General features: G+C 38.5%; 1 protein-coding gene across 2 annotated transcripts in view; it reads right to left on the bottom strand.

Moving 5' to 3' along the window:
* Nucleotides 1–1,393: 1,393 nt before the first annotated feature.
* KCNQ5 (potassium voltage-gated channel subfamily Q member 5) overlaps nucleotides 1,394–22,602 on the bottom strand; it is a 282,244-nt gene continuing 261,035 nt past the window's right edge. For both annotated transcript variants that reach the window (XM_071444758.1, XM_071444769.1), the window contains 4 exons: nucleotides 16,135–16,243; nucleotides 8,176–8,307; nucleotides 7,206–7,332; nucleotides 1,394–6,858 (listed from right to left, as the gene is read on the bottom strand). In XM_071444758.1, coding sequence (XP_071300859.1) covers nucleotides 5,917–6,858; nucleotides 7,206–7,332; nucleotides 8,176–8,307; nucleotides 16,135–16,243 — 1,310 coding nt within the window. In that variant the 3' untranslated portion in view covers nucleotides 1,394–5,916. The remainder of the gene's footprint in view (nucleotides 6,859–7,205; nucleotides 7,333–8,175; nucleotides 8,308–16,134; nucleotides 16,244–22,602) is intronic.

Raw genomic sequence — 22,602 nt, forward strand, 5'->3', positions numbered from 1 at the left:
GTGTCATGCTGATACATTGCAGTCTGATTTTTTAAGCAAAGTCATAATACTTAATCTTAAATGAAGCCTTAATGATGCTTTAATGAAGCTTTTATGTTCAGTATGACTCAATGTACTAAAGCTGATACAATACTGGAAACAGAATCACAGAATGGCTGAGCTTGAAGGCCTCTGGGGGCCATCTGGTCCAACCCCTCTGCTCAAGCAGGGACACCAAGAGCCAGTTGCCAAGGTGGCCTGTGACTTTCTCCAAGGACAGAGATTCCACAACCTCCCTGGGTAAACTGTGTCAGTGCTTTGTTACCATAACTGTGAAAAAAATAGAGAAAACCAAATGAAAACAAAAAAGAGCTAACATACCCCTTCAATTACACAAAAAATATACTAAATGGGTGTTTAAATTTCCTTGTTAGGTAGGGTCCTGAATTCTTATTGCACAGAACTGAACACGGAACATTTATGCATGTGTCTCATGGATACATATCACCACCTGTGCCTACTTGTGGCAATCTGCCAGGTAACCCCACAGGAAAAACTACTCCCTGCTGTCTTCTGAGCCTTCCCTAACAGCTCTGTGCACACAGGAAGCAAGGCTGCCTGCTTTAACACAAAAAGAGAATGAGTACATTTGCTTCTTTTCCTGTCCTGTGTTTATTCTTAGGCAGAGCTTGGTAGTGTTCACATTGGCTGACATGGAAAACCTCCCTTTCTGGCAACCACGGCTTTAAATTTCAGTATCTTAAGGTGATGTTCATCAGAGAGGCTGGGGATCACCTGCACATTGAGATATCTGGGTCCGATCTTGAAGCCTCCACAAAGGCAGTGACTTCAGCACAAGAAGAGGCTCTATGTATTTAGTATTTTACACTCAAATAGTGAAGCTTGTCTTCAGCCAGGCTGTAGGAAGAGCACAGTGGCGAAAGGAGGCATGTTGCAAATGAGTGGTTCAGGTGCAGTGACATTCTACTACAGCAACTTTCACAGTCAAATGCAGAATAAATGGCTTCACCTAGGCCTCAAGTTAACTGAGATGACAGATGTGCCTTCCATGAGAAATCCTGCTCCCCACACAGGTCCCTGATTGCCAATACTGAATCCATTGCACTTCATCTAACAGGGAAGGCAGCAATAACTTCCAAGCTCATTTTCATAAAGGAGCTGCAACATTATGTGAAAGTAAACTGCTGTGAACAGTTACCAGAAACTGAACATGTCAGACTGGTTTCTGCACATTTTATTCTAATAAACTTCCTTTGTAGTGTTTTGGTTCACTTATTAAAGAATTACAAAACTTCAAAAGGAAACCAATGAACAAGATTAATTGTTTTTTCTTACCTGATATGTGGTCACACCATACAATCTTTTATATAAGGAAAAAACTCAGTAGTCACGGTACTTTTCAAGTCATTTTTATTAACAACAATATGGATTCAACTTTGCCAAGAATTTACAATTAACATTGTAATGTACTGGCTAATGTTGCAGTGTCAGTGGAAGCAGCCATCGTACTTTCTAAGCCTGCTACGAAACTTTCTTTTTGTCTTTCAAAGAAGTCAAAAACGCTTCCAATAGCAGATGACATTGGATATGTCAAATTGTCCTGTGTGTGGCCACAGCTGAGTGAATGGCCACATTTGCATCCAGATGAATGGATAGGAAAATATTAAATATTACATGCTTCCACTGACGTTGCAGGGGACAAATCTTATTTCAAAAACAAATTAATATTTTTAGACAGTGACAGCACATTGTGTGATGTTGTAATCCATTTGAATAAAGTCAATTAACACACTTGAAAAAAAATGTGAAGCAGAAATACCTGGGACAAATTCTTTTCCATATTTCATTCAAACCCAGTGAATCCAAAAGGATTGCATGACATATAAGTCAGGATAAAAGTTGGCCCAGAGAGGCAAGTTCCTTTCTGGTACAGGTTGTTCAGTTCCTGTAAGGTCAATGTAACTGAGTCTGATTATCCCAATGGAGGCTGAGCTTCACCCAGCTGGGCAGTGAATTCATTGAAGTCAGTGAAGCCATCCAAGGATGAATTTAGCCTCGGGTGTTTAAACCCTTTTTTCCTCCATTCCTTTGCTGTTATATTTTCTTTTCCTGCTTATTCCTAGTTTCTGAATATTCTGATTTTCTCTGTGCTTTTAAAAAATGTCACTTCTCTCCTTCCATTTTTATATCAGTACTTTGTGCGTTATTTTTTATATAGTCAATGTGACAAGGGTAAAGTCAGCTAAGTATTAGTTTCCTCAGGAAATAACTGGAATATTACCATTTTCACTTCAAACAGATGCCCAACAAAATCAGGATTTGAATCTGAGTTCCCAATTCAAGAAAAATTCTTGAATTTCATAGAATGAATGAATTCCATAGAATTTTTGCTTGAGTAAGGATTGCAGGTCCCAATCCAGAAATACTACTATACATCAGATGTTCTACTATACATCAGCAATTCAGCATGATTTGACTTATCACAGAAAAGCAGGTGAATTACTCATCACCATACTACAATGAGAGCAGTCACTCTAAGTAGGAGTGTCTCAAAAACATATGGAACAACTGTGGGCACTGTAAATAAAAGTGTATGATCTTTGCAATCTTGAACCCTAGGCTAAAACATCATATTCATTTTTAAATAAAAAGTATAGATCATATAAGCCAGGAGCAAATACAAATTTTTGAACAAATAATAGTCATTGAAACCATTCTTTTCAGCTCTCTCTTCATTCAGGTAGAAGAACATGCTGACCAGAAAACAGTTATTTAGATAAGGCTTAAGTCCTGAAGCTCTTACTTAATTTCAACTTCTCTCTTCAAATAATTCTTGAGTGGATTGTTAATCAGAAAAAAAATTAAAAATAAAATTCTTTGTCCTGACTCATGAACAATTCTTATTAGTTGTCATGAGCTGGACTTGAATAAGGAGCTCAGGACAAGAGAAGCCAGATAGGCCCTTCTTTTGTGAAACCAATGAATGACTGTCAGTCATGACACTGTCTTTTAAAGAGAGAGCATAGAAACTTCTCATGAGGAAATATGAGTAAAGCTTATAAAAGTCCAAACAAACAATTCTTCCTCTTTAAAATCTCATATATTCACTACTCTTTCTATTTTCTATCAATATAATGTTAAAAAACCCTATATGATAAGACTTGCATCTACAAAAATAATAATGGTGAGCATAAAAGAAAAAAATTAGAATTTTAAACCTTAATTTGAAAAGATACGATCTTCTGGGTTTATCAGTACTTTGTAAAGACATTAATATTTTCATACATAATTTATAGAACTCATTCTTTTGTGCACAAAACTGTATTAAATAAATTAACTTAAAGTTAGAAGGACTCAAGCATCTCATTTAAGGCAAAAATACCAAGTTTCTGTGAGATAAATTATCAGCAAACCCCAAGGCCCTGTTTCTGTGCAGAGTCGGGACAGGCAGGGCCATTGCTCAGTTCTCCCATTGGCGCCTTCGGCCGCAATGGGGGTGCAACCACCTGCTCCTGCAGATGAAGGTGGAAGAGTGGTGTCCAATTCATGATGCCTTGGATTTTCGGTCTCGTCAAGGAGGGGAAGGGAGTTTCACTGTGGACACACAGCTGCTATGTGCCCAACCACTTGCTCCTTAACTGAACCTGACAGCACATTGATGCTTCTTAGGTCAGCAGGAGGCTTCACATGAAAGGCAAGAAAGGCACCATGAACAGGAAAAAGGAAAAAGTAGCCTAAAAAACTATTATAATCTTAAAATTTTCAATACTTTAAACTTACATATCTGTCTGGATAAACTGCAGACATTCAAATAAGTTAACAGTTAAGTGAACTGAGATGTGGAAAAAAATGTATTTATCCTCACAAAATTGCTGTTGTAATCAGGCTTCAGTATGGTCAGATTGCACATAAAGGAAAACAGGAAAGGCTGAATGTGGTGAGCTATATGGCAAATCAGCGGTGAGGAAATTGTGCTTCAAGGTGTCTTTCAGGATTTAACAACTGAAGTTTGCTCCGGCATAAGCCATGGAACACAGTGTACCATCCATGGACCCCGTATAATGACACAATATATACACTCTACAGTTTGCACGTACTTTCACATAATAAAGTTCTCATGTAACATCCAGGAATACTTCTGTAAAGCAAATGGAAGCATAAGTTACAATGGTTTCATAGTAAACAGATCAGCTCCTTCACAATACAATCTACAGCATTTAGCCACAGTTAAGACTGGAGTGATGTTTTTGATGTACATAGCGAGTTCCCAGCAGGTCTGGGCCTTGAGAAAACACTGCCCTGAGTGAGCTGGCACTGGCACACCCGTACATTCGATATTCCTGCTGCTAGAGGGAAGCTGAGCCCAAGCTGGGTTGTCTACAAGCCTGTGGTGCAGGTGGGGTGACAATCTGGCAGGAGGCAACACACAGAAACCTCATTCAGCTGGGAAGAGTGAAAGCCCATTTAGGTTCTGCAAAGGGTTCTCCCAGTGGCAAAGCCTTGCTGGGGATGTGCAGGCAGGCACTAACACTGCTCCTGCACCTCAGCAGAAATGACATGTAGGCTAGAGTAAGAAAAGAAAAGAGGCTGTATCAGGCAGGAATGCTCAGTCTGATGCTCAGGCTTTGAATTTGAAAATTTGGGTTTTAGCAGGAAGGAGTCAGTGAGTCTGTGTTGTTGGAAAGTTTACAATAAATTACTGTAGTTGGGACATAGTGTTGAGCTAAGAGTGGGACCATTTTCCCTCTCTCCTCTTCCCCTTTTATTAAAAAAGCAACAAGCCCTTGCCTGTGTAGCTTTTTTTTTTTTTTTTTTAATAACACTTAGTATCTGTGAGAAAAAAACCAAACATGTAACTTTTTCCTTCTTTGCCTTTCTTGTTTTATTTTCTGGGATGATTTCCCTTCCTGCCCATCTAAATCCACATTATTATTTATTTGTTTTCCCATTGATTGTGTTGTCTTTATCCCTTCTGTCCTCCTTAGTTTTACTCTGTATTTCAGTTCCTCATTTTCCCTTCTTGTCCAGCCTTATGAAAGTGCTGTTGTAGTATCAGGTTGGGACTGCAAGGAAAATTGCCAAAATTTTCACAAGAAGAAATATTGCTTCTACAATAAAGGCAGCACCTGCTTCCTTCCCTCACCTACTGCTGCCAAAATGGTTCAGATTCACAAGTCAGCTTCTCAATGAGACTAGAAGAAGGAGAGATTCCCTTGAATTTTCAGTGCAGTCACCCACGTTATCCACTTCTGAGGCCAGACCCAATCCTTAAAATATAAACTTTTTGTAACAAAATAGTTCTTGTTATAAAGAACAATGTGACAGTGGTGTGTCAGGTACTTCTGCCACAGCACTGGACAGGTATTAACATACTGTTCTTCAGAGCTAAAAATAACTGATTACTGATAAGTTAATGTGTGTATCTTGCGACTGTCAGCCATTTCTAACCCCATGTTACTCATTTCCTTGGTACCTTGCTAGCAGCTGTAGATAATCTTTTTGTTGTAAACATAAACTATCATCTAAATCAGGACATTATATATATATATTATCAGTTCAGAAGCAAAGTGCTTTAAACCTTAAGATTTTTTACTTCTGCCCCATAGAAACAGCACAAGGTCTAAATGCTCAATTTTTTGTTTTTTGATACATCCTGCAGCATTAGCTTTGTAGGCAACTCATTGTTTAAACCTACTGTACTACATGAAAGGCTGCTGTACTGTAGGTGTAAATTTGGATGTTAGCCATTGCTTAGACATGCTTTTTCATGCAACTAGGAAATATGGGCTCATTCAACTGCTTTGCAGATTCATCCTGATTTTTGTGATTTTATCTTATTAAAAAGGCTTTCAAAACAGTTCATGCTATGATATGTATGACTAGAGGAATGACCCAGCCAATGGAGAAAGCCAGAAGTTATTTAAGTTTGACATGGAGCAGATTGAGTGCTTCTGTACCATCCCCTGGCTTGCAGATGTTTTGAGATGATCTTGATATTCCAGTCCTTAGAGAGTCAGCAGAGAGAGTTGTTTCCACTAACGGGCGTGAGATGGCTTCAGTAGTCTCTGTCCCTGCCTCTGTCTCCAACTCTTCATCCGTTATAAATAATTTTGACTCCCTCCATTTGGAGTATACATCTTGGCTACCTCTGGAACCACTGGAGTCACTGCCAGCAATCTGTATATTCAGTTCTTCTGTTGACTGTATAAGGTTTTGTACAGATAAAGATTTTCCTAAATCCATTTGCACTACAGGTTTAACTGAGAGCAAAGGTTCCCCTTCTGTATCCAGACTTTTTCTCCATGTGAGATCCTTTGTCACACTAGGCTGTGCAACTTGTCCATTATCCTTTGATGCAACAAGGCAAGCGGTGACATTAGAAATATTTTCCTGTGTGGTTACAGGAATAATATGAATGGGCTCAGGCCTATTGATATGCTTCATCGATGAGAAGGGTGGTATTTGCAATGTTGTCGGAGTTGCTGGCTTAGTTGTCTGGTTTATTTGGTTTGATGTATTATTTACCGTTGCAGGTCCATCATTTGGCACTTGTGTTGCTTGACTATGCATAGCTGGACTAAAAGCATAGTAAGCCTGAGTGCTGAATTCATTTGGTGTCAGTATAAGCTGTAGGCCACGAGGCAGATTGGCACTAGCTGATCTGGATACACATCCACTAAGTTGTGCAGAATTAGACAAATCTTTGCTGTCTGATGGACTCTGATAATCAGAAGTCTGCTCACACTCGAAAGCTGGCATTTGAAATGAAGCCAAGGTGAGTGCAGATGCAGATCCTTTTCGCAAAACTTGTTGATAAATATCTAATAGACAGTCCAGTTTTGATTCAATGGATTGTACCTATACAAGAGGAAAAGGTCAACATTAGTGCCAAATACTAATTAAAAATATCTGGAACGCAAGCAAAGGGAAAATGTAACTGCTGAAGAGAAAAATGGAAGTAGTTTGATGTACACTATTGATCCTTGAAAAAGAATGTCAGAGGCCATGTACATTTTTCATAAGCAAGCTTGAGAAAAGGGGAGAAGAGGTTAAGGTAATAAGATGCCTATAATTTTTATTTCAACGTGTAAATGAAGCAGATAATAGAAAAAAAATTAATCTGTTTAGCTTTTGAAACTGGCAATAAAACACAGAAAAGGCATGAGCAATAAAGCAAGATGAAGTAACACAGATAATCACTCTACCTGTTTCTCCACTTTGACTACCCGCCCTAACATACTGACATCATCAGTTGTCTCATGCTCTGCAGGATTCTTCTCTCTGCTTCTTTTATCTGCTGTTATTTGTCCTTTCCCAAGAATTTGGTCCACACTGTAAGAGAAACCAAAAGCTGTTGCCATTCCTAGAACTGGCATAAATGTGGAAGTGTTTGCTATATTTATATGTTAAAAATAAAAATCACAGTACTTCAGGAAAGCACTCAAGAAGAAGATAAACAATTTTATTAATTAAGGGAAATGAAGGAAAAAAAAAAAGGAATGATTTTTCAACATATTAGACTGCTTTTCTTTTTTGTTGGCACTAACCAGGAGCCAGAACTTAGCCATCATCTGGGAAAGCCAAGACTAGACTCACTGAAAGGGGGAAAGAAGAGGTGGCCTCTCTTAGCGGCTTGATGTTATAGAGAAACAAACATACCAGTGCCACTCCCAGCTCTCCCATCCTAACAACAACATCCGCTCCTGGGAGACTTGTCAGTTTGAAGTAGGAATGCCTAACCTTCTCTGATAATGATAAATATGATGTAATGTTGTTTGGTTTGGTTTTTTAATTACTGTTGCTGGGAATCTCTAACATAAAACCTACATAAATACTACATTACCAGTAGTTCTCAATTTCTTTAATGTGAAAAGAAGTATGGGATGGGAAAGAGGCAGTTCCCAATGTCTTCCTCAGCCTTTTGACTAAAGTCCTTGTTTACAAATGGACTTTACAGATAAAGGATTACCTTTTCTATTCTTCAGACTTCCGTTTTCTGAGATAAATTTGGACACATTTGGGTTTTTTTGGTTTTGCCCACAATTTAATTTCTGGCTCAGCTGTGTTCACAGAAAGAGAGGCTGCGTAACACAGAAATGTTAAACATTGCCAATATACTTTATGCAGTGAATGACATGAGATGCTTATGCAGAGTGTAACTAATTCCTTCCTTACCGTGACTGAAGACTCTTAATCCTGCATAACATGTCTAGATGACCTGCTGAATACTGTTCAATGACATCTTTGACATCATATGGGCGAAGCGTTTCCTTAAACTTTCTCTTTGCAACATGAAACTTCATAATTCTGTGGGGGAAAAGCATTTTATAGGTTAATGTTCAACAGTTCTGGAACCATAGGTTTATTTCACTGACAAAATTGTTTGAGAGATCAGGTAACACTGTTTTAAAGACTGCAGAGCAGGTTTAGTGTATATACCTGTTCGACTTTTTTTATGCTAGGTGTTTGATATGAAAGATATGCCTGACTTAAACCTGGGATTAGTTTCTCTGACTTTAGTGAGATATCATGTCAGCTACATTTGTGCATAAGATATTTCTGTTCTTGTTACAGGAAAGATTTCTTTAGTGAATAGATTACAGTATTCTTGTTCTGGTGTTCATTTTAAGTTCCTTGCTCTCCTCTTTGTGGGAAGAAAAAAAAGCACCCTATTAAGTTTTCATCAGTTTTTATTTTTTAGTTAATGTTCAGGCCTAAATATTTATTTTCAACTTATTTGGCTGACTTAAGATCAAATTTTGCAAGCTGAAGAGAAGTTTTCATGTTTGTTCCCTACTGGAATATATAGGAATTATTGCTTAATTAGCATTCACGATTTTTTCCTTGAACTTTACTGCAGAATAGTAAGCTTTCAGGTAACAGTAAATATGCAAAATTGATGAATGGCATACATGTTTTTATGTGACTCTTGCACAAGTTTCTGTGATATGTGACGTGAACATGTGATGTCCCCTGAGCAGCTCTTCTTAGAATAGAAAGCTTGATATAAAATCACAAATTTTAAACAGTAAAAATGACAAATTTGGAAAGTAAATGACAGTGAGATGATTTTCCCAGTCAGTTGGTAGAACATGAAATTTTCCTTGGTTTACATAGGAAATAGAAGAGGAGACAAGGGATCAGATGTATTAGCCATGCTGGCCTGTTCTGCTTATGAATTCCTATTAGGGCCTGACTGCTGATATTTGCTATCTATTGCAATTGAAAAAGCAGAGGCTGTAAATTGGTATTGTATCCCAAATGCCAATATTCATGATAATATATTCCCTCTGGGTTTATTATGATATATATTTAGCAGCTGTAAGACAACAAATTAAATAAAACTCAAAACATGGTTTTCACTTTCTGATAAAAATTGATTATTAATGTTTTAGTGGAATTTAGAAAAGTCATTCTTCATATAAATAGGACAGATATTATGATAATAGGTATGTAGAGTTGTACTGATAGTATATAGTGATCCTCTACTGACTTTTGTATCATACATAAATATTCTTACAGGTAATGTCAGCCTTTTCTCACAGTACTTAGCTTGTTGGTATTTCCCATTCGGGTGACTTTCAGTTAAAAATGAGATTGTTTGTCACTGGAATAGAACTTGAACTATGATTCTGATTATAGTAATTAAAAGTGGAAAAGGCTTGTTAGGAGCAGTCCATCAACTTGACACTTCAGGACTGATCTCCATGCACTTTCAAATATATTGGATCATGGGCTTTTCTCTTTTGCATTACCAGCTGGTTCTACAGACCAATGGCTTTTGGGATCTTTTGTAATCTGGAAGCCTGTGAAGCAGTTATGAATCTGGGATGAAAATTTTTTTTTGCTTTTTTTGGTTTAGTTGTCAAATTATGCCAAGATGTTGGTTTATAGGACCATGACAACCTAATCTTCTGAATCTAGTTTTTTATTGAGGTTATGAAGAATGAATCATGCAGCTGACATTTTAGACAGTATAATAGTTTTGTTGTTACTATTATTATGTTTCGGTGGTCACAATGTTTTACTTCATGCATTTAATAAAGTAAAAATATGAAACTCTATTAGAAAAGAAGAGCCAGATGATTATTGGCATAATTGAAGACAACTGAATTTACCACAAGTGGGTGGTTTTACAAGGGAAGAGGCAGAAGACTAATTATTATTAAGAACCATGGAAGCTTCTTAATCAGCACAAAAGTCTTCTTTACTACTTTGCAGCTTTATAACACTTTTTTTGCTTATCAAGGCAGTTTGTTCATAATGTTTAGAAGTCAAACAGAATTGAAAGCATCACAGCTGTGTCTGTACTACACTACAGTGAGCTGTAACTGTACTATTTCTGGTTTAGGTATTAGCTCGTGTGATTCCATCTTAATTAACTTCAGCAGGGTTTGGAACAGACCCATATTGCTTACTTCTTTTTGTTCAAGGGCACAAAATTTTACATAAACTGTCCAAAAAATATTGCACTATAAAAAAACCTCATTTTAAAGGCCTGCAAGTTAACTAAGAAAACAAAAAGCTGAATCCTTTGCAGTGATGGAGTCTTGCAGCCGCTTTTCAATTATTAGATTTGGTTGAATCTCCATAGTTATTTAGTGTCAGTTTTATAAAATCAGTTGGCATCCCGGATCTTGAAATCACTATGTAATTAATTTACTGTGAGGGTGGTAAGGCTCTGGAACAGATCATGCAGGAAAGTTGTGGATGCCCCATCCCTGACAGTGTTCAAGGCACGTTGGATGGGGTTTGGAGCAAGCTGACCTCAAGACCCAAGCAACCTTGGAGCGACCGAATGGGAAGTGTCCCTGCCCATAGCAGGGTGGTCGGAACTAAATGGTTGTTACGGTCACTTTTACCCAAACCACTGCACGATTCCTTATGTTTGGACACCCACCCTGAGAGACGATGTACAGCTACGTAGACTGTGAGTTCCTGTGGGATAAAAACAAAGGTAGTCGCAGGTAACCTGTCCGTACAAAAGGGGAAATGAGCACCGAGTGCCGCTCCCGCAGTGTTTCGGCGCAGCAGCCCCGAGCCAGGCGGGGCAGGGCGGGCCCGGGCTGCCCTTCCCAGCGGGGCCAGCAGGGGGCGAGCAAGGCCCGTCACAGGCGCCGCCGCCGCCGCTGCTGCTGCTGAGGGCGAGGCCGTGCGGGCCCCGCGGCTTTGTAAAACTTCCTCTGCCTGTTTCAATCCCCTATGGTAGCAGCAAGGTGGTATTTTATAGCTGAGATCTAATGTGACAGACGATACACGGTTGTAAACACACCCAAGCCACAGGCATGACAGTGTTCTGGTAAGAGTTAGTCATAAAAAGTAGCTTGTTTCAGTCATGAATGCAGAGAAAAGCGGAAAAAAAATAGTCTGTTGAAGCAGATCAATACATAAAAGTGCTTTGTGTAGAATTAATAGCTAAACTAGAGGTCCCACTAATCTTTCTGTACCCTGATAATTTGTGGAAAGTTACAGGTCCAGTACCAACTTTTGTCATATTGACCTATAGTGGCCAAGAGCAGCGCCCATTTCATTTATCTGTTCTCGGATGCAGGACCAGCCTTGCTCTAAAATGACAGTGTTTTCTGTACATGCTGCATATCTTCTGTACATGTTGCATGTACATGTTTTCTGTACATGCATGTTGCATATCTTCCCTGGCATTCACATTCACTACATTTTAATTTGCATTCATGATGCCTGGTCCAGTATTAAAAGCTGTTTTGCTTGTTATTTAGTGCACTTTCCTGAGGCTGGCACCAGGTTAGAGCATCTCTAATCCTTGGTGCAGCCCTGTCAAACTCATGCCATTGTTTTCAAAGCTGTGTCTTGTCAGTCTTGTCATGATCTCAGGAAGAAATGGAGCTTCATTCTACTGGAATTCAGGTGGAACCATACATGGTTACTGCCTTGACTATTAAAAGACAGGTAGGTTGTTTTATCCATAGCCAGGTGAGGTGACCACAGGTTGTTTGCTCACCTACAACATCAGGAAAGTGGGTGCATAGAGATTTAGCTGTGCTGGTGCTTCTGTCTCACTACCCTTACCTTGCCAAATATCCCTTCTTCCTGGTAAAATGCAATGTGCAGAAGAGATCAGGATCCAACACAGAGAGGCCAAGAGACAAAGGTGTTTGAGACACAGTTCTACTACATGTGAGGCAAGTGAGTCAAAATTGTCTTCTCTCTCCTGTCTTGACCTGACTCATCCCCTAGCAGCCAGAAACATGATTTTCCCCCAAGTACAGTGCTGTCCTAGCCGAACACATGTATAAGAGCCTTGCCTAGGCTCTGAATACCATCTGGCAGAAAATAAACAATGTGTTTGGATTGAAAAGAAAAAGGGGATTCTGAAACACTACTTTGAACAAATTCAAAATGGCTACTAAAAATGCATTTTATAGGTATTGCAGGAACATTGTAAAGACTGAACATAAATGGTAAATCATATTTTCCATCTTTGTCTGTTAAATATGTATGACTGTTCAACTATACAGCTTATCAGCTCTAGAATTCTCAAGTTTCATTACATTTAGCCACAGTTTTTTTTTTCCTTAGCACCAAATGAAAACATATCTTTGCAATCACTAGAGTTAAAGAGAGAAAAGACCTATTAGGTCAGTACTTTCATCTTCCTGCCATTGCAGTTATTTTCTATTGCATATTTATTTATGCTTCTCAAATTTCATTTTGTATTCCATAAATAGTACAGTAATTCCATCATTTCCATGTGGGAAGTATTATTGAAATGAGTGCTTCTTGCTATGGAAAATGATCAGAGATATCACAATATAGGGAAACAAGGTATCCTAATCTTCCTTTTAGTCTCTTTTATAAACATTCATCATTATGAATTAGCTGAGCTAGAAAAGGCAATGTTTTTTGTTAGTCTGCAGGAACTCTGCAGGATATTAATGGCTTTTTGTTCACAACAAGTCTGGGGATGGTTGAGTAGTACTGAAGACCCTGCTGGCATACAGACTCAGTGCATTGTTAGCAAGGACTGCTTTGTGCACTGCTCTGATCCCAGCTGGAGCCATGGATGAGCAGGACTGATCCTGACTGGGCCCAAGGCATGCTGCAGTGCGCACCATGTTTCACCACACTGCCCATCTGTTCCCTGCTCACCCAACACTGTCCATCAAGCAGCTTTTCCTTACTTTCCCTATCCCTCAGTTGATCTTTCCTGGCAGAGAGCTTGTGGAGTAAGAGGAGATGGAGAGGGCAGCACATGAGATAAAAGACTCAGTTTAGGAGGCTTTGAGAGCAGACTGGGAGCTTGACATGCTACCAGACAGGTTTGCCTGGTGGGTCTTCAGCAGGACTAGTTGAGAGTCCTGTCTTTTTTGGAAAGGACCAAAATGTTGAGAACTTTTTCAGGAAAGGACTGTTTTCTCCATCCTTTGTTTTGGCTATAACAAAATGAAAGTTAGGGGGTTTGTTTACTTAAAAAGCTGCTTTGAAAAATAAAGTAGCCCTGGAAAATATATAAGTAAACAAGGTCAAAACTGACACAGTAGACTTTGAAATTACCAAAATGAAAAACAATAAATAAACTAGTTTTTGTCTTTTGCTATTTCAAGGCTGTACAACCTGAGAGTAAGCAGCATATTTTAAGCACCTTGCACAGAAAAAAAATCTCACCCCAAATGTTTTGATTCCAAAACTGAGAGAGGACCTACCTCTGTAAACCCACAGGCATGAATTAATTTTGTTGATTTCTTTTCCTCTGAAAATAAAAGTGCCATTTGTGTCTTTGTAAAACAATTTATACCCAGGTGTAAGCAGGAAAAAATAATTGGACTCCCTTATAGCAATTTTTCAAGTTGATGCATCAAAAATGGATTCAGCTGTCTGTGTTTATATTTGGGGTCTTTTCCTAGTGCATCATAAAACTATGCAAGTGCCTTCTGTCTTTGCCTGCCTCTGTATACTAGCATGACAGGAAAACCAGCCTTCACCCTCCCCCACTGCCTTTGCAATTCAAAGCTGTTTCTAAAAACAAACTTCAAAATGAGGCACAAAGTTTCCATATAGGCAGATGTTATCATCTTGAAATTCTACAGTTACTATATAGAGTCTCAGATCCTTCTTCAGATGTTTGCATAGATCCCAGTGTAGTCTGGTAACAGATACTCTGAATAATCAGAAAGAGGTGTATCAGCTACCTGATGAACTGAATTATCAGTCTCTTGATTTTGAGAGATTAAAGTATAGCATATACAGAAGTCTCAAGATCATGGCATATGACTGCCTTACAGATGTCAAACAAAGGTAAGTTTCTGAAGCAAGATGCATGTGTCACTTGTCATCTTGCAAAACACTAAAATTTGCAGGGAGATGGGAGAGATTAATGGGTAATTGATGGCAAGTGGAGATTCTTACATTCAGCCTCAGTGGTGACATGAGTTGTTTTTCTAGAAGGCCAGGCATGCAGAGTAAAAGTTGGAGATAATATAAAAATTTGATCCTCATCAGTTAAATAGTACATGTCTGAAATAATCAAATCTTGCACCTTTGCTCCTCTTATTAGAACATTTCTGTGGATGGTACTGTGGAGAAATTTTCCCAACTATATCCTTCACATTTGGTTACTTTCCATTTGAGCCGATAATGACCAAGAGCACCAAGCAAAATGCAGATGGTGCATTGAACAATCCAGCGCCCCCTAGAAAATGAGCTCCCTGAAATAAGTATTAAAATGTGAAGTCAGTCTTAAGGAATTTGGAGAGTATGAAGAATGATTATCCTTTGCCAGTACAAGTGGCAAGGTGCACCTGGAGCCAAGAGTTATCCAGTCTGTTTAAAATGCAGCATCACAGAGAACCTTTGACATGCTGACTGTTCCTAATGTGAGCATTTTCCATTTGAGGGAATAGGCTTGCCTTGTGGGTGGCTGTCCACTGTGAAAAAAGGACTTCTGTCACCTTCTGAAACATTGCTAGCAAGAGATGGTTTTCAGCAGTGACATTTGGCTTGCCAGTTGCAGTGGCTGTGGACACAGGCCTGGTATCTGAATTGTCCTGTGAGGTCATTTCCAGGCAGGTTGGAAAAATGATAGGAAAAGATGTCTGCAAATGATCTATCAAGCTGTCTGTGCCAGTAGAAAAGTTTCAGAAACAGCCTTATTCACTATCTCTCTTCATTTTACTCAATGGAAAAGGGGAAGGAAATACTAGTAGCCCATAGGTTATCACTGCATGAAATTATGTGATAAAAAGCTCAAGTTTTTTCTTCCTATGGTGCTGAGAAAACTCAGGCAGGGGTTTCTGTACAGGAAAACATTGTCTTTCCATTGATTTTTGCAGAAATTCCTTTTGGCTGCTGCCTGTCTGTCTGGCTACCTTCCTGCATCCAAGAAGGTGCTGGACACTGATGTGATGCAGAGGCAGTGGGGTGACCCCCAGCAATAACCTCAGGTTTGCTGCCAGCAGACAGGGAATGCTTGAGCTCTCTTTGCTTGTTGCTGTACACCTCATAGTGGGGATTTTGACTGTCAGGACTTATACTTCAAAATACTCTGGAAGATAAATAGCCTTGGCAGTCTCAAGAGGGTGAGTTTTAACTTTCAATGCAGATAACTTTATAAGTTTCAATGCAGTTTACTATTTTCTTGGAAAAGGAGACTATTTGTTTTAAATTATTTGGGTTATATTTAGTTTAGTGGATAGTAGTAGGCAAGACTTTTCACAATTGAATTAATGTAATTATTCTCTTCTTAGCAGAAGAAATTTGCAATAAACGTCGTATGATAGTCTCAGGAATATAGAAATGCAATAAAACCCTACACTTTTAAAGGAAATTACTTTTCCAGGCAAGGTGACACATACTCAGTAAAAGTACATCAAATTGTAGTTTAGATAGCATAAAATATAATGGAAACCAGCATCCATTACTCTCTTTTCTGTGTCAAATAAAGTAACATTTTTAGATAGTGAAAAGCTGATAACAGAACTGATAAAATGTTTTAATTTAACTGAAATGGAAAGGAAGCATAATATATTAGCATTAATTATGTAATAAATATAGCCATGTAATTAGTTCAACTAACTATCATTTTATGAATTGACATGCAGTTTATTAGTATCCTAAATAAGGTAAATTCAAGTGTTTATTCATTCAGTATTGTCTACTCACCTGATAGCTCTAATGACAGTTTTAAGAGCAGGGGTGAGATCTTCTACAGACACATCACACTGGCACCCTTTGTCATCATAAACATCATCTGTTCCAAGACTGGTGTCAGCTGCAAAAGACAAGAGCAGATTAAATAAGAGAAATTTAAAAATCTCTTCCTTAGTGTTTTCTAACAGCCTGCACAGTGCTTCTGGAAAAAGAAGGACTACGTATGACAGACCTCCATCAGTTTATGAACTATATGATGCACTTGTGTGTGTCTATGCTTGTGTCATAAAATGCCTACGTAGTCCCAGAGTAATTAGCAAAAATTAGAAAGGAAGAATGCCCTAATATTTTTCAAACTAATTAATAGCTGAGAACCAGCATGTTATTCCTGATATCCCATGGTTTTTCATCACATTCTCTATTTTATGGGAAAGTAGTGAACTAACAGATGTAATGGCAGAATCAGAAGATGCTGAAGTTATATTATTACAGTTTTACCACTATGGATCAACCTGGCATTGAAAACAAAGGAGAAGATCCATTTCATTTAATAAGCAGGCTGTGGAATGACCCAACACATTACTACAGGTGAAAATAAAGAAAATACTTTTTTACCAGGAATGAATAATTGTCACCTTAAACCTCAGAGCCATGTAAGTATTCCAGGCTTCCTTTTTCATAGGGACTTAAGCCAAGTTACTGTAAAAAAAAGGGGATCCTTTACATTTCCTAAACACCATCTTGCAGAGTTGCCATCTGGGAATTAGCTAGAAATCTCAGAAGTGTCCATTGTCCTCAATACATAAAACAGGTACCGATGCATGACTAAGTGGTTTACAAGCTTAAAATGTGCTGGAATGCAAATGGAGCAAGAAGGGCAGGGTCATGGATGCCCATACATCATCTATATTTCAAAGGCACGTGAACTACAGGAAAATTCTTTGGGGTAGGTGCTTTTCCTCCCAAATCATCTTTCTTCAACTGCATAAAGTCCAAGTGCTCAGAAGAATTTCACTGAAGGTCAGTGTACTTCATCATGTAAGTGTCTCTGCCTCATGAGGAACAGAGTGTAAAAGGAGTGACATGAAACACAGAAAAAAAGATGGGATTCAGTAACCCTCAATAACAGAGGAGATTTCTTCCCAGTCCTAGGTTGCTGCCTACATTCATGCTGTTATTTAAAACAACAGGTTTAGTTATTCAGAAACAATTCAAGTAAATCATTTCAGGGGTTTAAATTATAAGCAGATTTGAAGCACAGTCAGACACAAATGATTACAGGACATTCTTTCAAATTCCTTCTTCAGGAAGACTGCAGATTAAAGATGGAAAATATTATTTGTCAGTCAAAAGTGCCTGAAAATGTCATGGTACCTTCTAAATCTAATAGGGATGCCATCTTGGCATAAACAGTTTTGTACAGCATCTTCAGAACTGGTATTACTGCATTGTTTTCTTCTCAGATTTAATGTTCAGCCATGCACATTTTTTGGTTGGGGTTTTTTTTTTAAATGAATCTGGCTAGTTCATTACCCTTGGGATCATATATATTTTTTTCATCACTCTTGCTGAACTGGTACATTTATGAGAAACATCTGTAGCTTTTAATAACAGGTGAATTCATCTTTGACAGATCAACTTACTAAAGAAAGATGGCTTATAGCCAATGTTAAAGTCCACATGAAACAGTCAAATGCAACCATTAAAAATTAAGTTTTAAACTGTAAAAGTGAAATTTTCATACAAAACTTTGAAGTGCTATTACTGTAAGTCATGACTGCAATGATGCCAGGAGTGGGTTTTTCTTGCACTCTTTTGTGAGCTTCACTCCTGACTTGGCTTATCTTATTGATAAAATATACATCTCTCCACCCATTCTGCCTCAATAACATTTGGATCCCTGCCCAGAAATGTGACTAGCTAAAATAAACTTTATAATTAATTTGATAGGTATATACACTACCAAACCACCATCTCAGGACATGCTAAGTATTCCACAACACTAACTTTCCAGGTGTCACATCTGATCAGCCTCTCCAGTTACCTCTTCCAGTGTGGAAATCTCCCAGCTCATTTTTAAGTGCCATATTAAAACCAGAGCTTTTTATGCTATTGGTATTTCCAGTGACTCTCTAATGTTTAAATCTATTCAGTTATGCCAGTATAAATTAGGAAAAATACTGCTCAGATCACAAGCGCTATAGCTGTCTAAACCCAGTGACACAGGAGACTCCAACCTGAAAGTTTAAAATAAACATGTTTCTGTATGGTTGTCTCACGGATACAGTTCCTGGGTCCTCTGCCAAGTATAATGTCATTAATAAAAGGGCTTCCTTACTAAAGTATATCTTTGCAAAACTGTTTTGAGAACTGTGTGGTGCAATTACGGTGTTTCATGTTGTTTCCTTGTGGATAAAAAACTCTGAAAAATTTTTAGACAGATGCTGGAAAATTCTTATAAATTTAAGCCAGCTTTAATAAGAGATGCTGCTCCTACGAAATCACCTTCTTCTTTCTAATATTCCACTGAGATGAATTTTCTTCATTATGGCAGATACTCAATATCACAGGTCAATAAAGCTTGTGAAAAGCTATAGCCTTGTTTGATTCCTATGGGAAACATAAATGTTTCTTTAGGAAACTAAGCAGACCTGGGAAAAAGTTTGGGAAATGCATAGTAGCAATTCAGAGAAAAAAATTCCAGCTTAAAACACCACTGAAATCAAAGTTCACATTCTTACCAATTTTTCCAGTGGAAGCTCATGTTGTGTACCACATAGTTACGAGGTGAGATGTACTTGTATGCTTTCTGTCCCTCTCGAGTTCATCGTTGAGGTCAGGGCTGAGTTGGGGTCAGTTTGGCTGCTTTAGCAGCTCCAGCTGTTCAAACCTCTACCAGCTCCCAGATGGGGCTAAGCTATGCTCTCCAAGCTGCTGTCTGTTCCCAGAGAGAGCCCTTCCTAGGCATTACTGGGGCAGCTAGACATCCCAGTGCCAGCTCATGCCTAGCCCTGCTCACATCCACGTCCTTCCCCGTACCCTTTGTCTGTGTCCTCTGCTCTCCTTTGGGGTGGCTGTGCATATTCCAAGTGGGTTCCACAAAGAACTGTGGGCAGCAGCTGCTCTGCATGACCCTGGCTTTGCTGCCAGTCTTTCCTAGGGTTAGCCCCCATCTCTCTTTCTCTCCAGCTACCTCCACCACAAGCTAACCAGCTTTCAAGTCTGTTCCATGGGCAGCTCAGGAATATGGCCTAAACAATGCCCCAAATGTCTTTTAATACACATTTAGACAAACCCCTGCATGTCTTTTTAAGCAGGGCTCTTAGTCCACTTGACAATCCAGACTTTTTTCTAGTACCAGCATATTTAGAATTCAGTATGTGTTTTGATCTTAAACAAAGAACGTGTTTATTTCACAACTGATGAAGCATCTGTCATTGTCTTATAATCTTTGACATTATTTACTTTGGGCTACTGTCTGGTCTTTGCTGCTTTTTAATTTCTTCCTCTTTCTTCCCAAACAGTCTTTGATTTAATCACACAGCAAAGCAGCAATTACCAAGAAATAGAAGAGGCATGCACAAGCCAGTAAAATTGTCTTGATATTTCCCTTTTTTTCACAGTATTTATGCATTTTTCATGCAAACTCTAGTCATTTATTATCACCACAAATGAATGGGCAAAAAAATTAGGCAGTTCTAAAGCATTTTATGTCACCAACAAAAAAATTTACAAGTTTGTAGCTGCATTTCATATGACTCTGTGCAAAAGTTATTAATAAGGCTTGATTTATTATTTCTGTAAATAGTATGTGTCCTTTCTTAGAAGTGTTTTCTGTTGTTTAATAACATGCTTTGGCATTGAGAAAACTGACATTGCTCTGATCACTCTCATAGCTCCTTGCTTTCAGTATCAGTAACATTCAAGTAATTATCTGCCTGTCAAACAGAATAAAAAAAGATTTTTTACTTTTTGTTTTCTGGGAACAGCAATATGCTAGCAACAACAATCCAGCATTAATAAATGTGTGTGCCAACACAATGAATAATCCTATGGAAGTGCATCTGACATAGTGACTGGTATGGTGATCCCAACATAGACCTTTTGACTCATTTTTGAAAGCCTTCAGAAGCACTTAGATCTTACTCTGACTGCAGAAGAGGTAGTTAGGGTTCTTCATGTGAGTGATATAAATAATTTTGCTGAGGCTGACAGCCCACCTTCTCACAGAAACCACCTCTGTGCCCCCCCCCCCACTACCAAGAACCAGGCCATGCAAAACCAATACAATGTGGAAAAATCTCAATAGGTGCCTGAAGTTGATAGCCTGCATATGACTTGCACTTACTCATGTTACAGCACAGTATTGTGTTGACTTGGTTAAAAACACACTGGTTTGGAAAAAATGTCAGATTGATTTTCATTTAAATGTATGACTCAAGGTGAAAATTGGATGGTGGCCTAATTTTCACAGGCATTGAGTTACTTTAAGCCATAGTTTTTAACTATCATTATCAAAATTGAGAGTTTGAGTTGGGAATTGAAGTCCAAGCAATTCATAATGCAGCTCCACAGCCTGTTCTCCACCTTGCTCAGCAGCCTCATGGGAGTGCAGAGCTTCTCTGGCTGTCCAGGGCAGCAGTGGAGGGCATCCCATTGTCACACACTCATCTCGACACTCATTTTCTGTGTGAGTGGTCAGAAAGAAAATGAGTGGGTAATTCAGTGCATCTAACTTCTGGGCAAGTAAAGTTGGACATGAATTCAAAGCTTTTGGGGGACAGATTGTCCCTGTGGGAGGTGCCAGTGCATAGGTCTGCTGCAGCAGGGGGGTCCAGGCAGCTGCTTTGTTATGAGACTCCAAACTGCCTTAGTCTTACATGACTACTGAGCTCAGATGAACCCTCTTGCTTGAGAAGCAATGCCAGCAGCTTAATACTCATTATTCATTCTTTCAGCCTCCTTTGTGAGCAAATAGAGCCTCTGCTGTGCTGCTCTATGTAATGCCTAGGGTATCTGCAAAGTAGGTGTATGTCATTCAACTTTACCCTGCCTTTGAAGTACCTTTCTTCACTATGAGCATTTACTTTGTTAGGGATTTAGCCTATATTCTCAAAAAAAAAAAAAAAATCCTTTACATATTTGTAGTATTCCCACAGATGCTATAATGCATAGAATGTTTCACAAAATCTCAGTTACTTTTTTCCCCTCAAAAATTACTCTGTGTACAAACATCTTGATGGTTTATGTTCATGTGATTCATGCAATTTCCTTTTCTATAAATGAAATGTATATTAGCCTAGTGCCTTTGTTTAAATATGTTTCATGAAACTTCTCACCTCTTCACAAGCTCTCATTATCCTCCTGTTTGTTGAACCATGAATACAAAATCCCTTAACTACCCCTATAACTGATTTTCTTTCCATTTTGTCTTTGCTTTAAAACATCAACAAGCTGACTCTCTCACAGTGCATAGTTCACTTACTTTGCTTTACTTTGATTGCTCACCAAGTTCCATGGGAAAAATAAACTAAAGAAAGCAATACTAATTGTGATGGAACTTAATCACATACTTAATAAGAATGCCCAAAGCTCCCCCAAAGTGGGAAAGGCAGCAGCCCATGTTTACATGCTTTCCAGAGCAGAGGCCAGAAAAAGGAGGCCCAAGGGAGTGAATTATGTGTTTGTTTCCTTGATCTCTGGAAAAAGAAACCAACAAAAGGAAAGACTTTCTTCTAATCAAGAAAGAAGGAAGAAGGTGGAACAAGTAGAAAGTGACACCAAAATCCCTCAAAGTAGACAACAGTGTTCAAGTGGAAAAAATACGAAAGCGGGAATAAGACTTACAACATTTAAAAATATTGTTTACAGGGAGCTTTTATGAAATGGTTGCCATTTCCATGCTAGAAAGAAATTTCTCAGAAAAGGAAGGAAACTGGTGCCTCCTGTAAGGAGGAGCACTTTTGCACAAGCTTGTAAACTTTGCCTTCTGCCCAACCAGAGCCTCTACCTGCTGGCAGTACTGATGGGGAGTTCAGTAGTGCTATATCAATAGCCCATTCCTTATATTGCTCCTGAAACAGACAAAGCATTCCAGATGGGGAGGAGAAGAGGACGTCATTGGGAACTGCAGTGCAGTATGACACACAGTATCTTAAAGAATATCCCTAACAACATTATCTATGTTAAAGCATTTCTGAAAATCCTCTGGTTCGGCTAAAATGGAAGATAGAATTGGTGGAAAGTTTTTTTACATATTCTGGATATAATGATATAGTTTTCTTTCTCTGTAAGTGCAATTTTTTTAAGGTCAGAAACCTAATTTATATCAATTATCATATAATGTAAGTAAGTTCCAAATATCTAAAATTCAAGCATTCCCTTCCCTTAGTTATTATTTGACTTCTCAGAAATTTCTGCACAGGCAATATTTCATGGAACAGCTCCCACTGCTTAATTAAAAAGGAATCCTTTTAATTT

The sequence above is a fragment of the Agelaius tricolor genome, unplaced genomic scaffold (genome assembly GCF_023055355.1).
Source record: "Agelaius tricolor isolate 1412-34295 unplaced genomic scaffold, bAgeTri1.0.p SCAF_1, whole genome shotgun sequence".
NCBI classification, from domain to species: Eukaryota; Metazoa; Chordata; class Aves; order Passeriformes; family Icteridae; genus Agelaius; species Agelaius tricolor.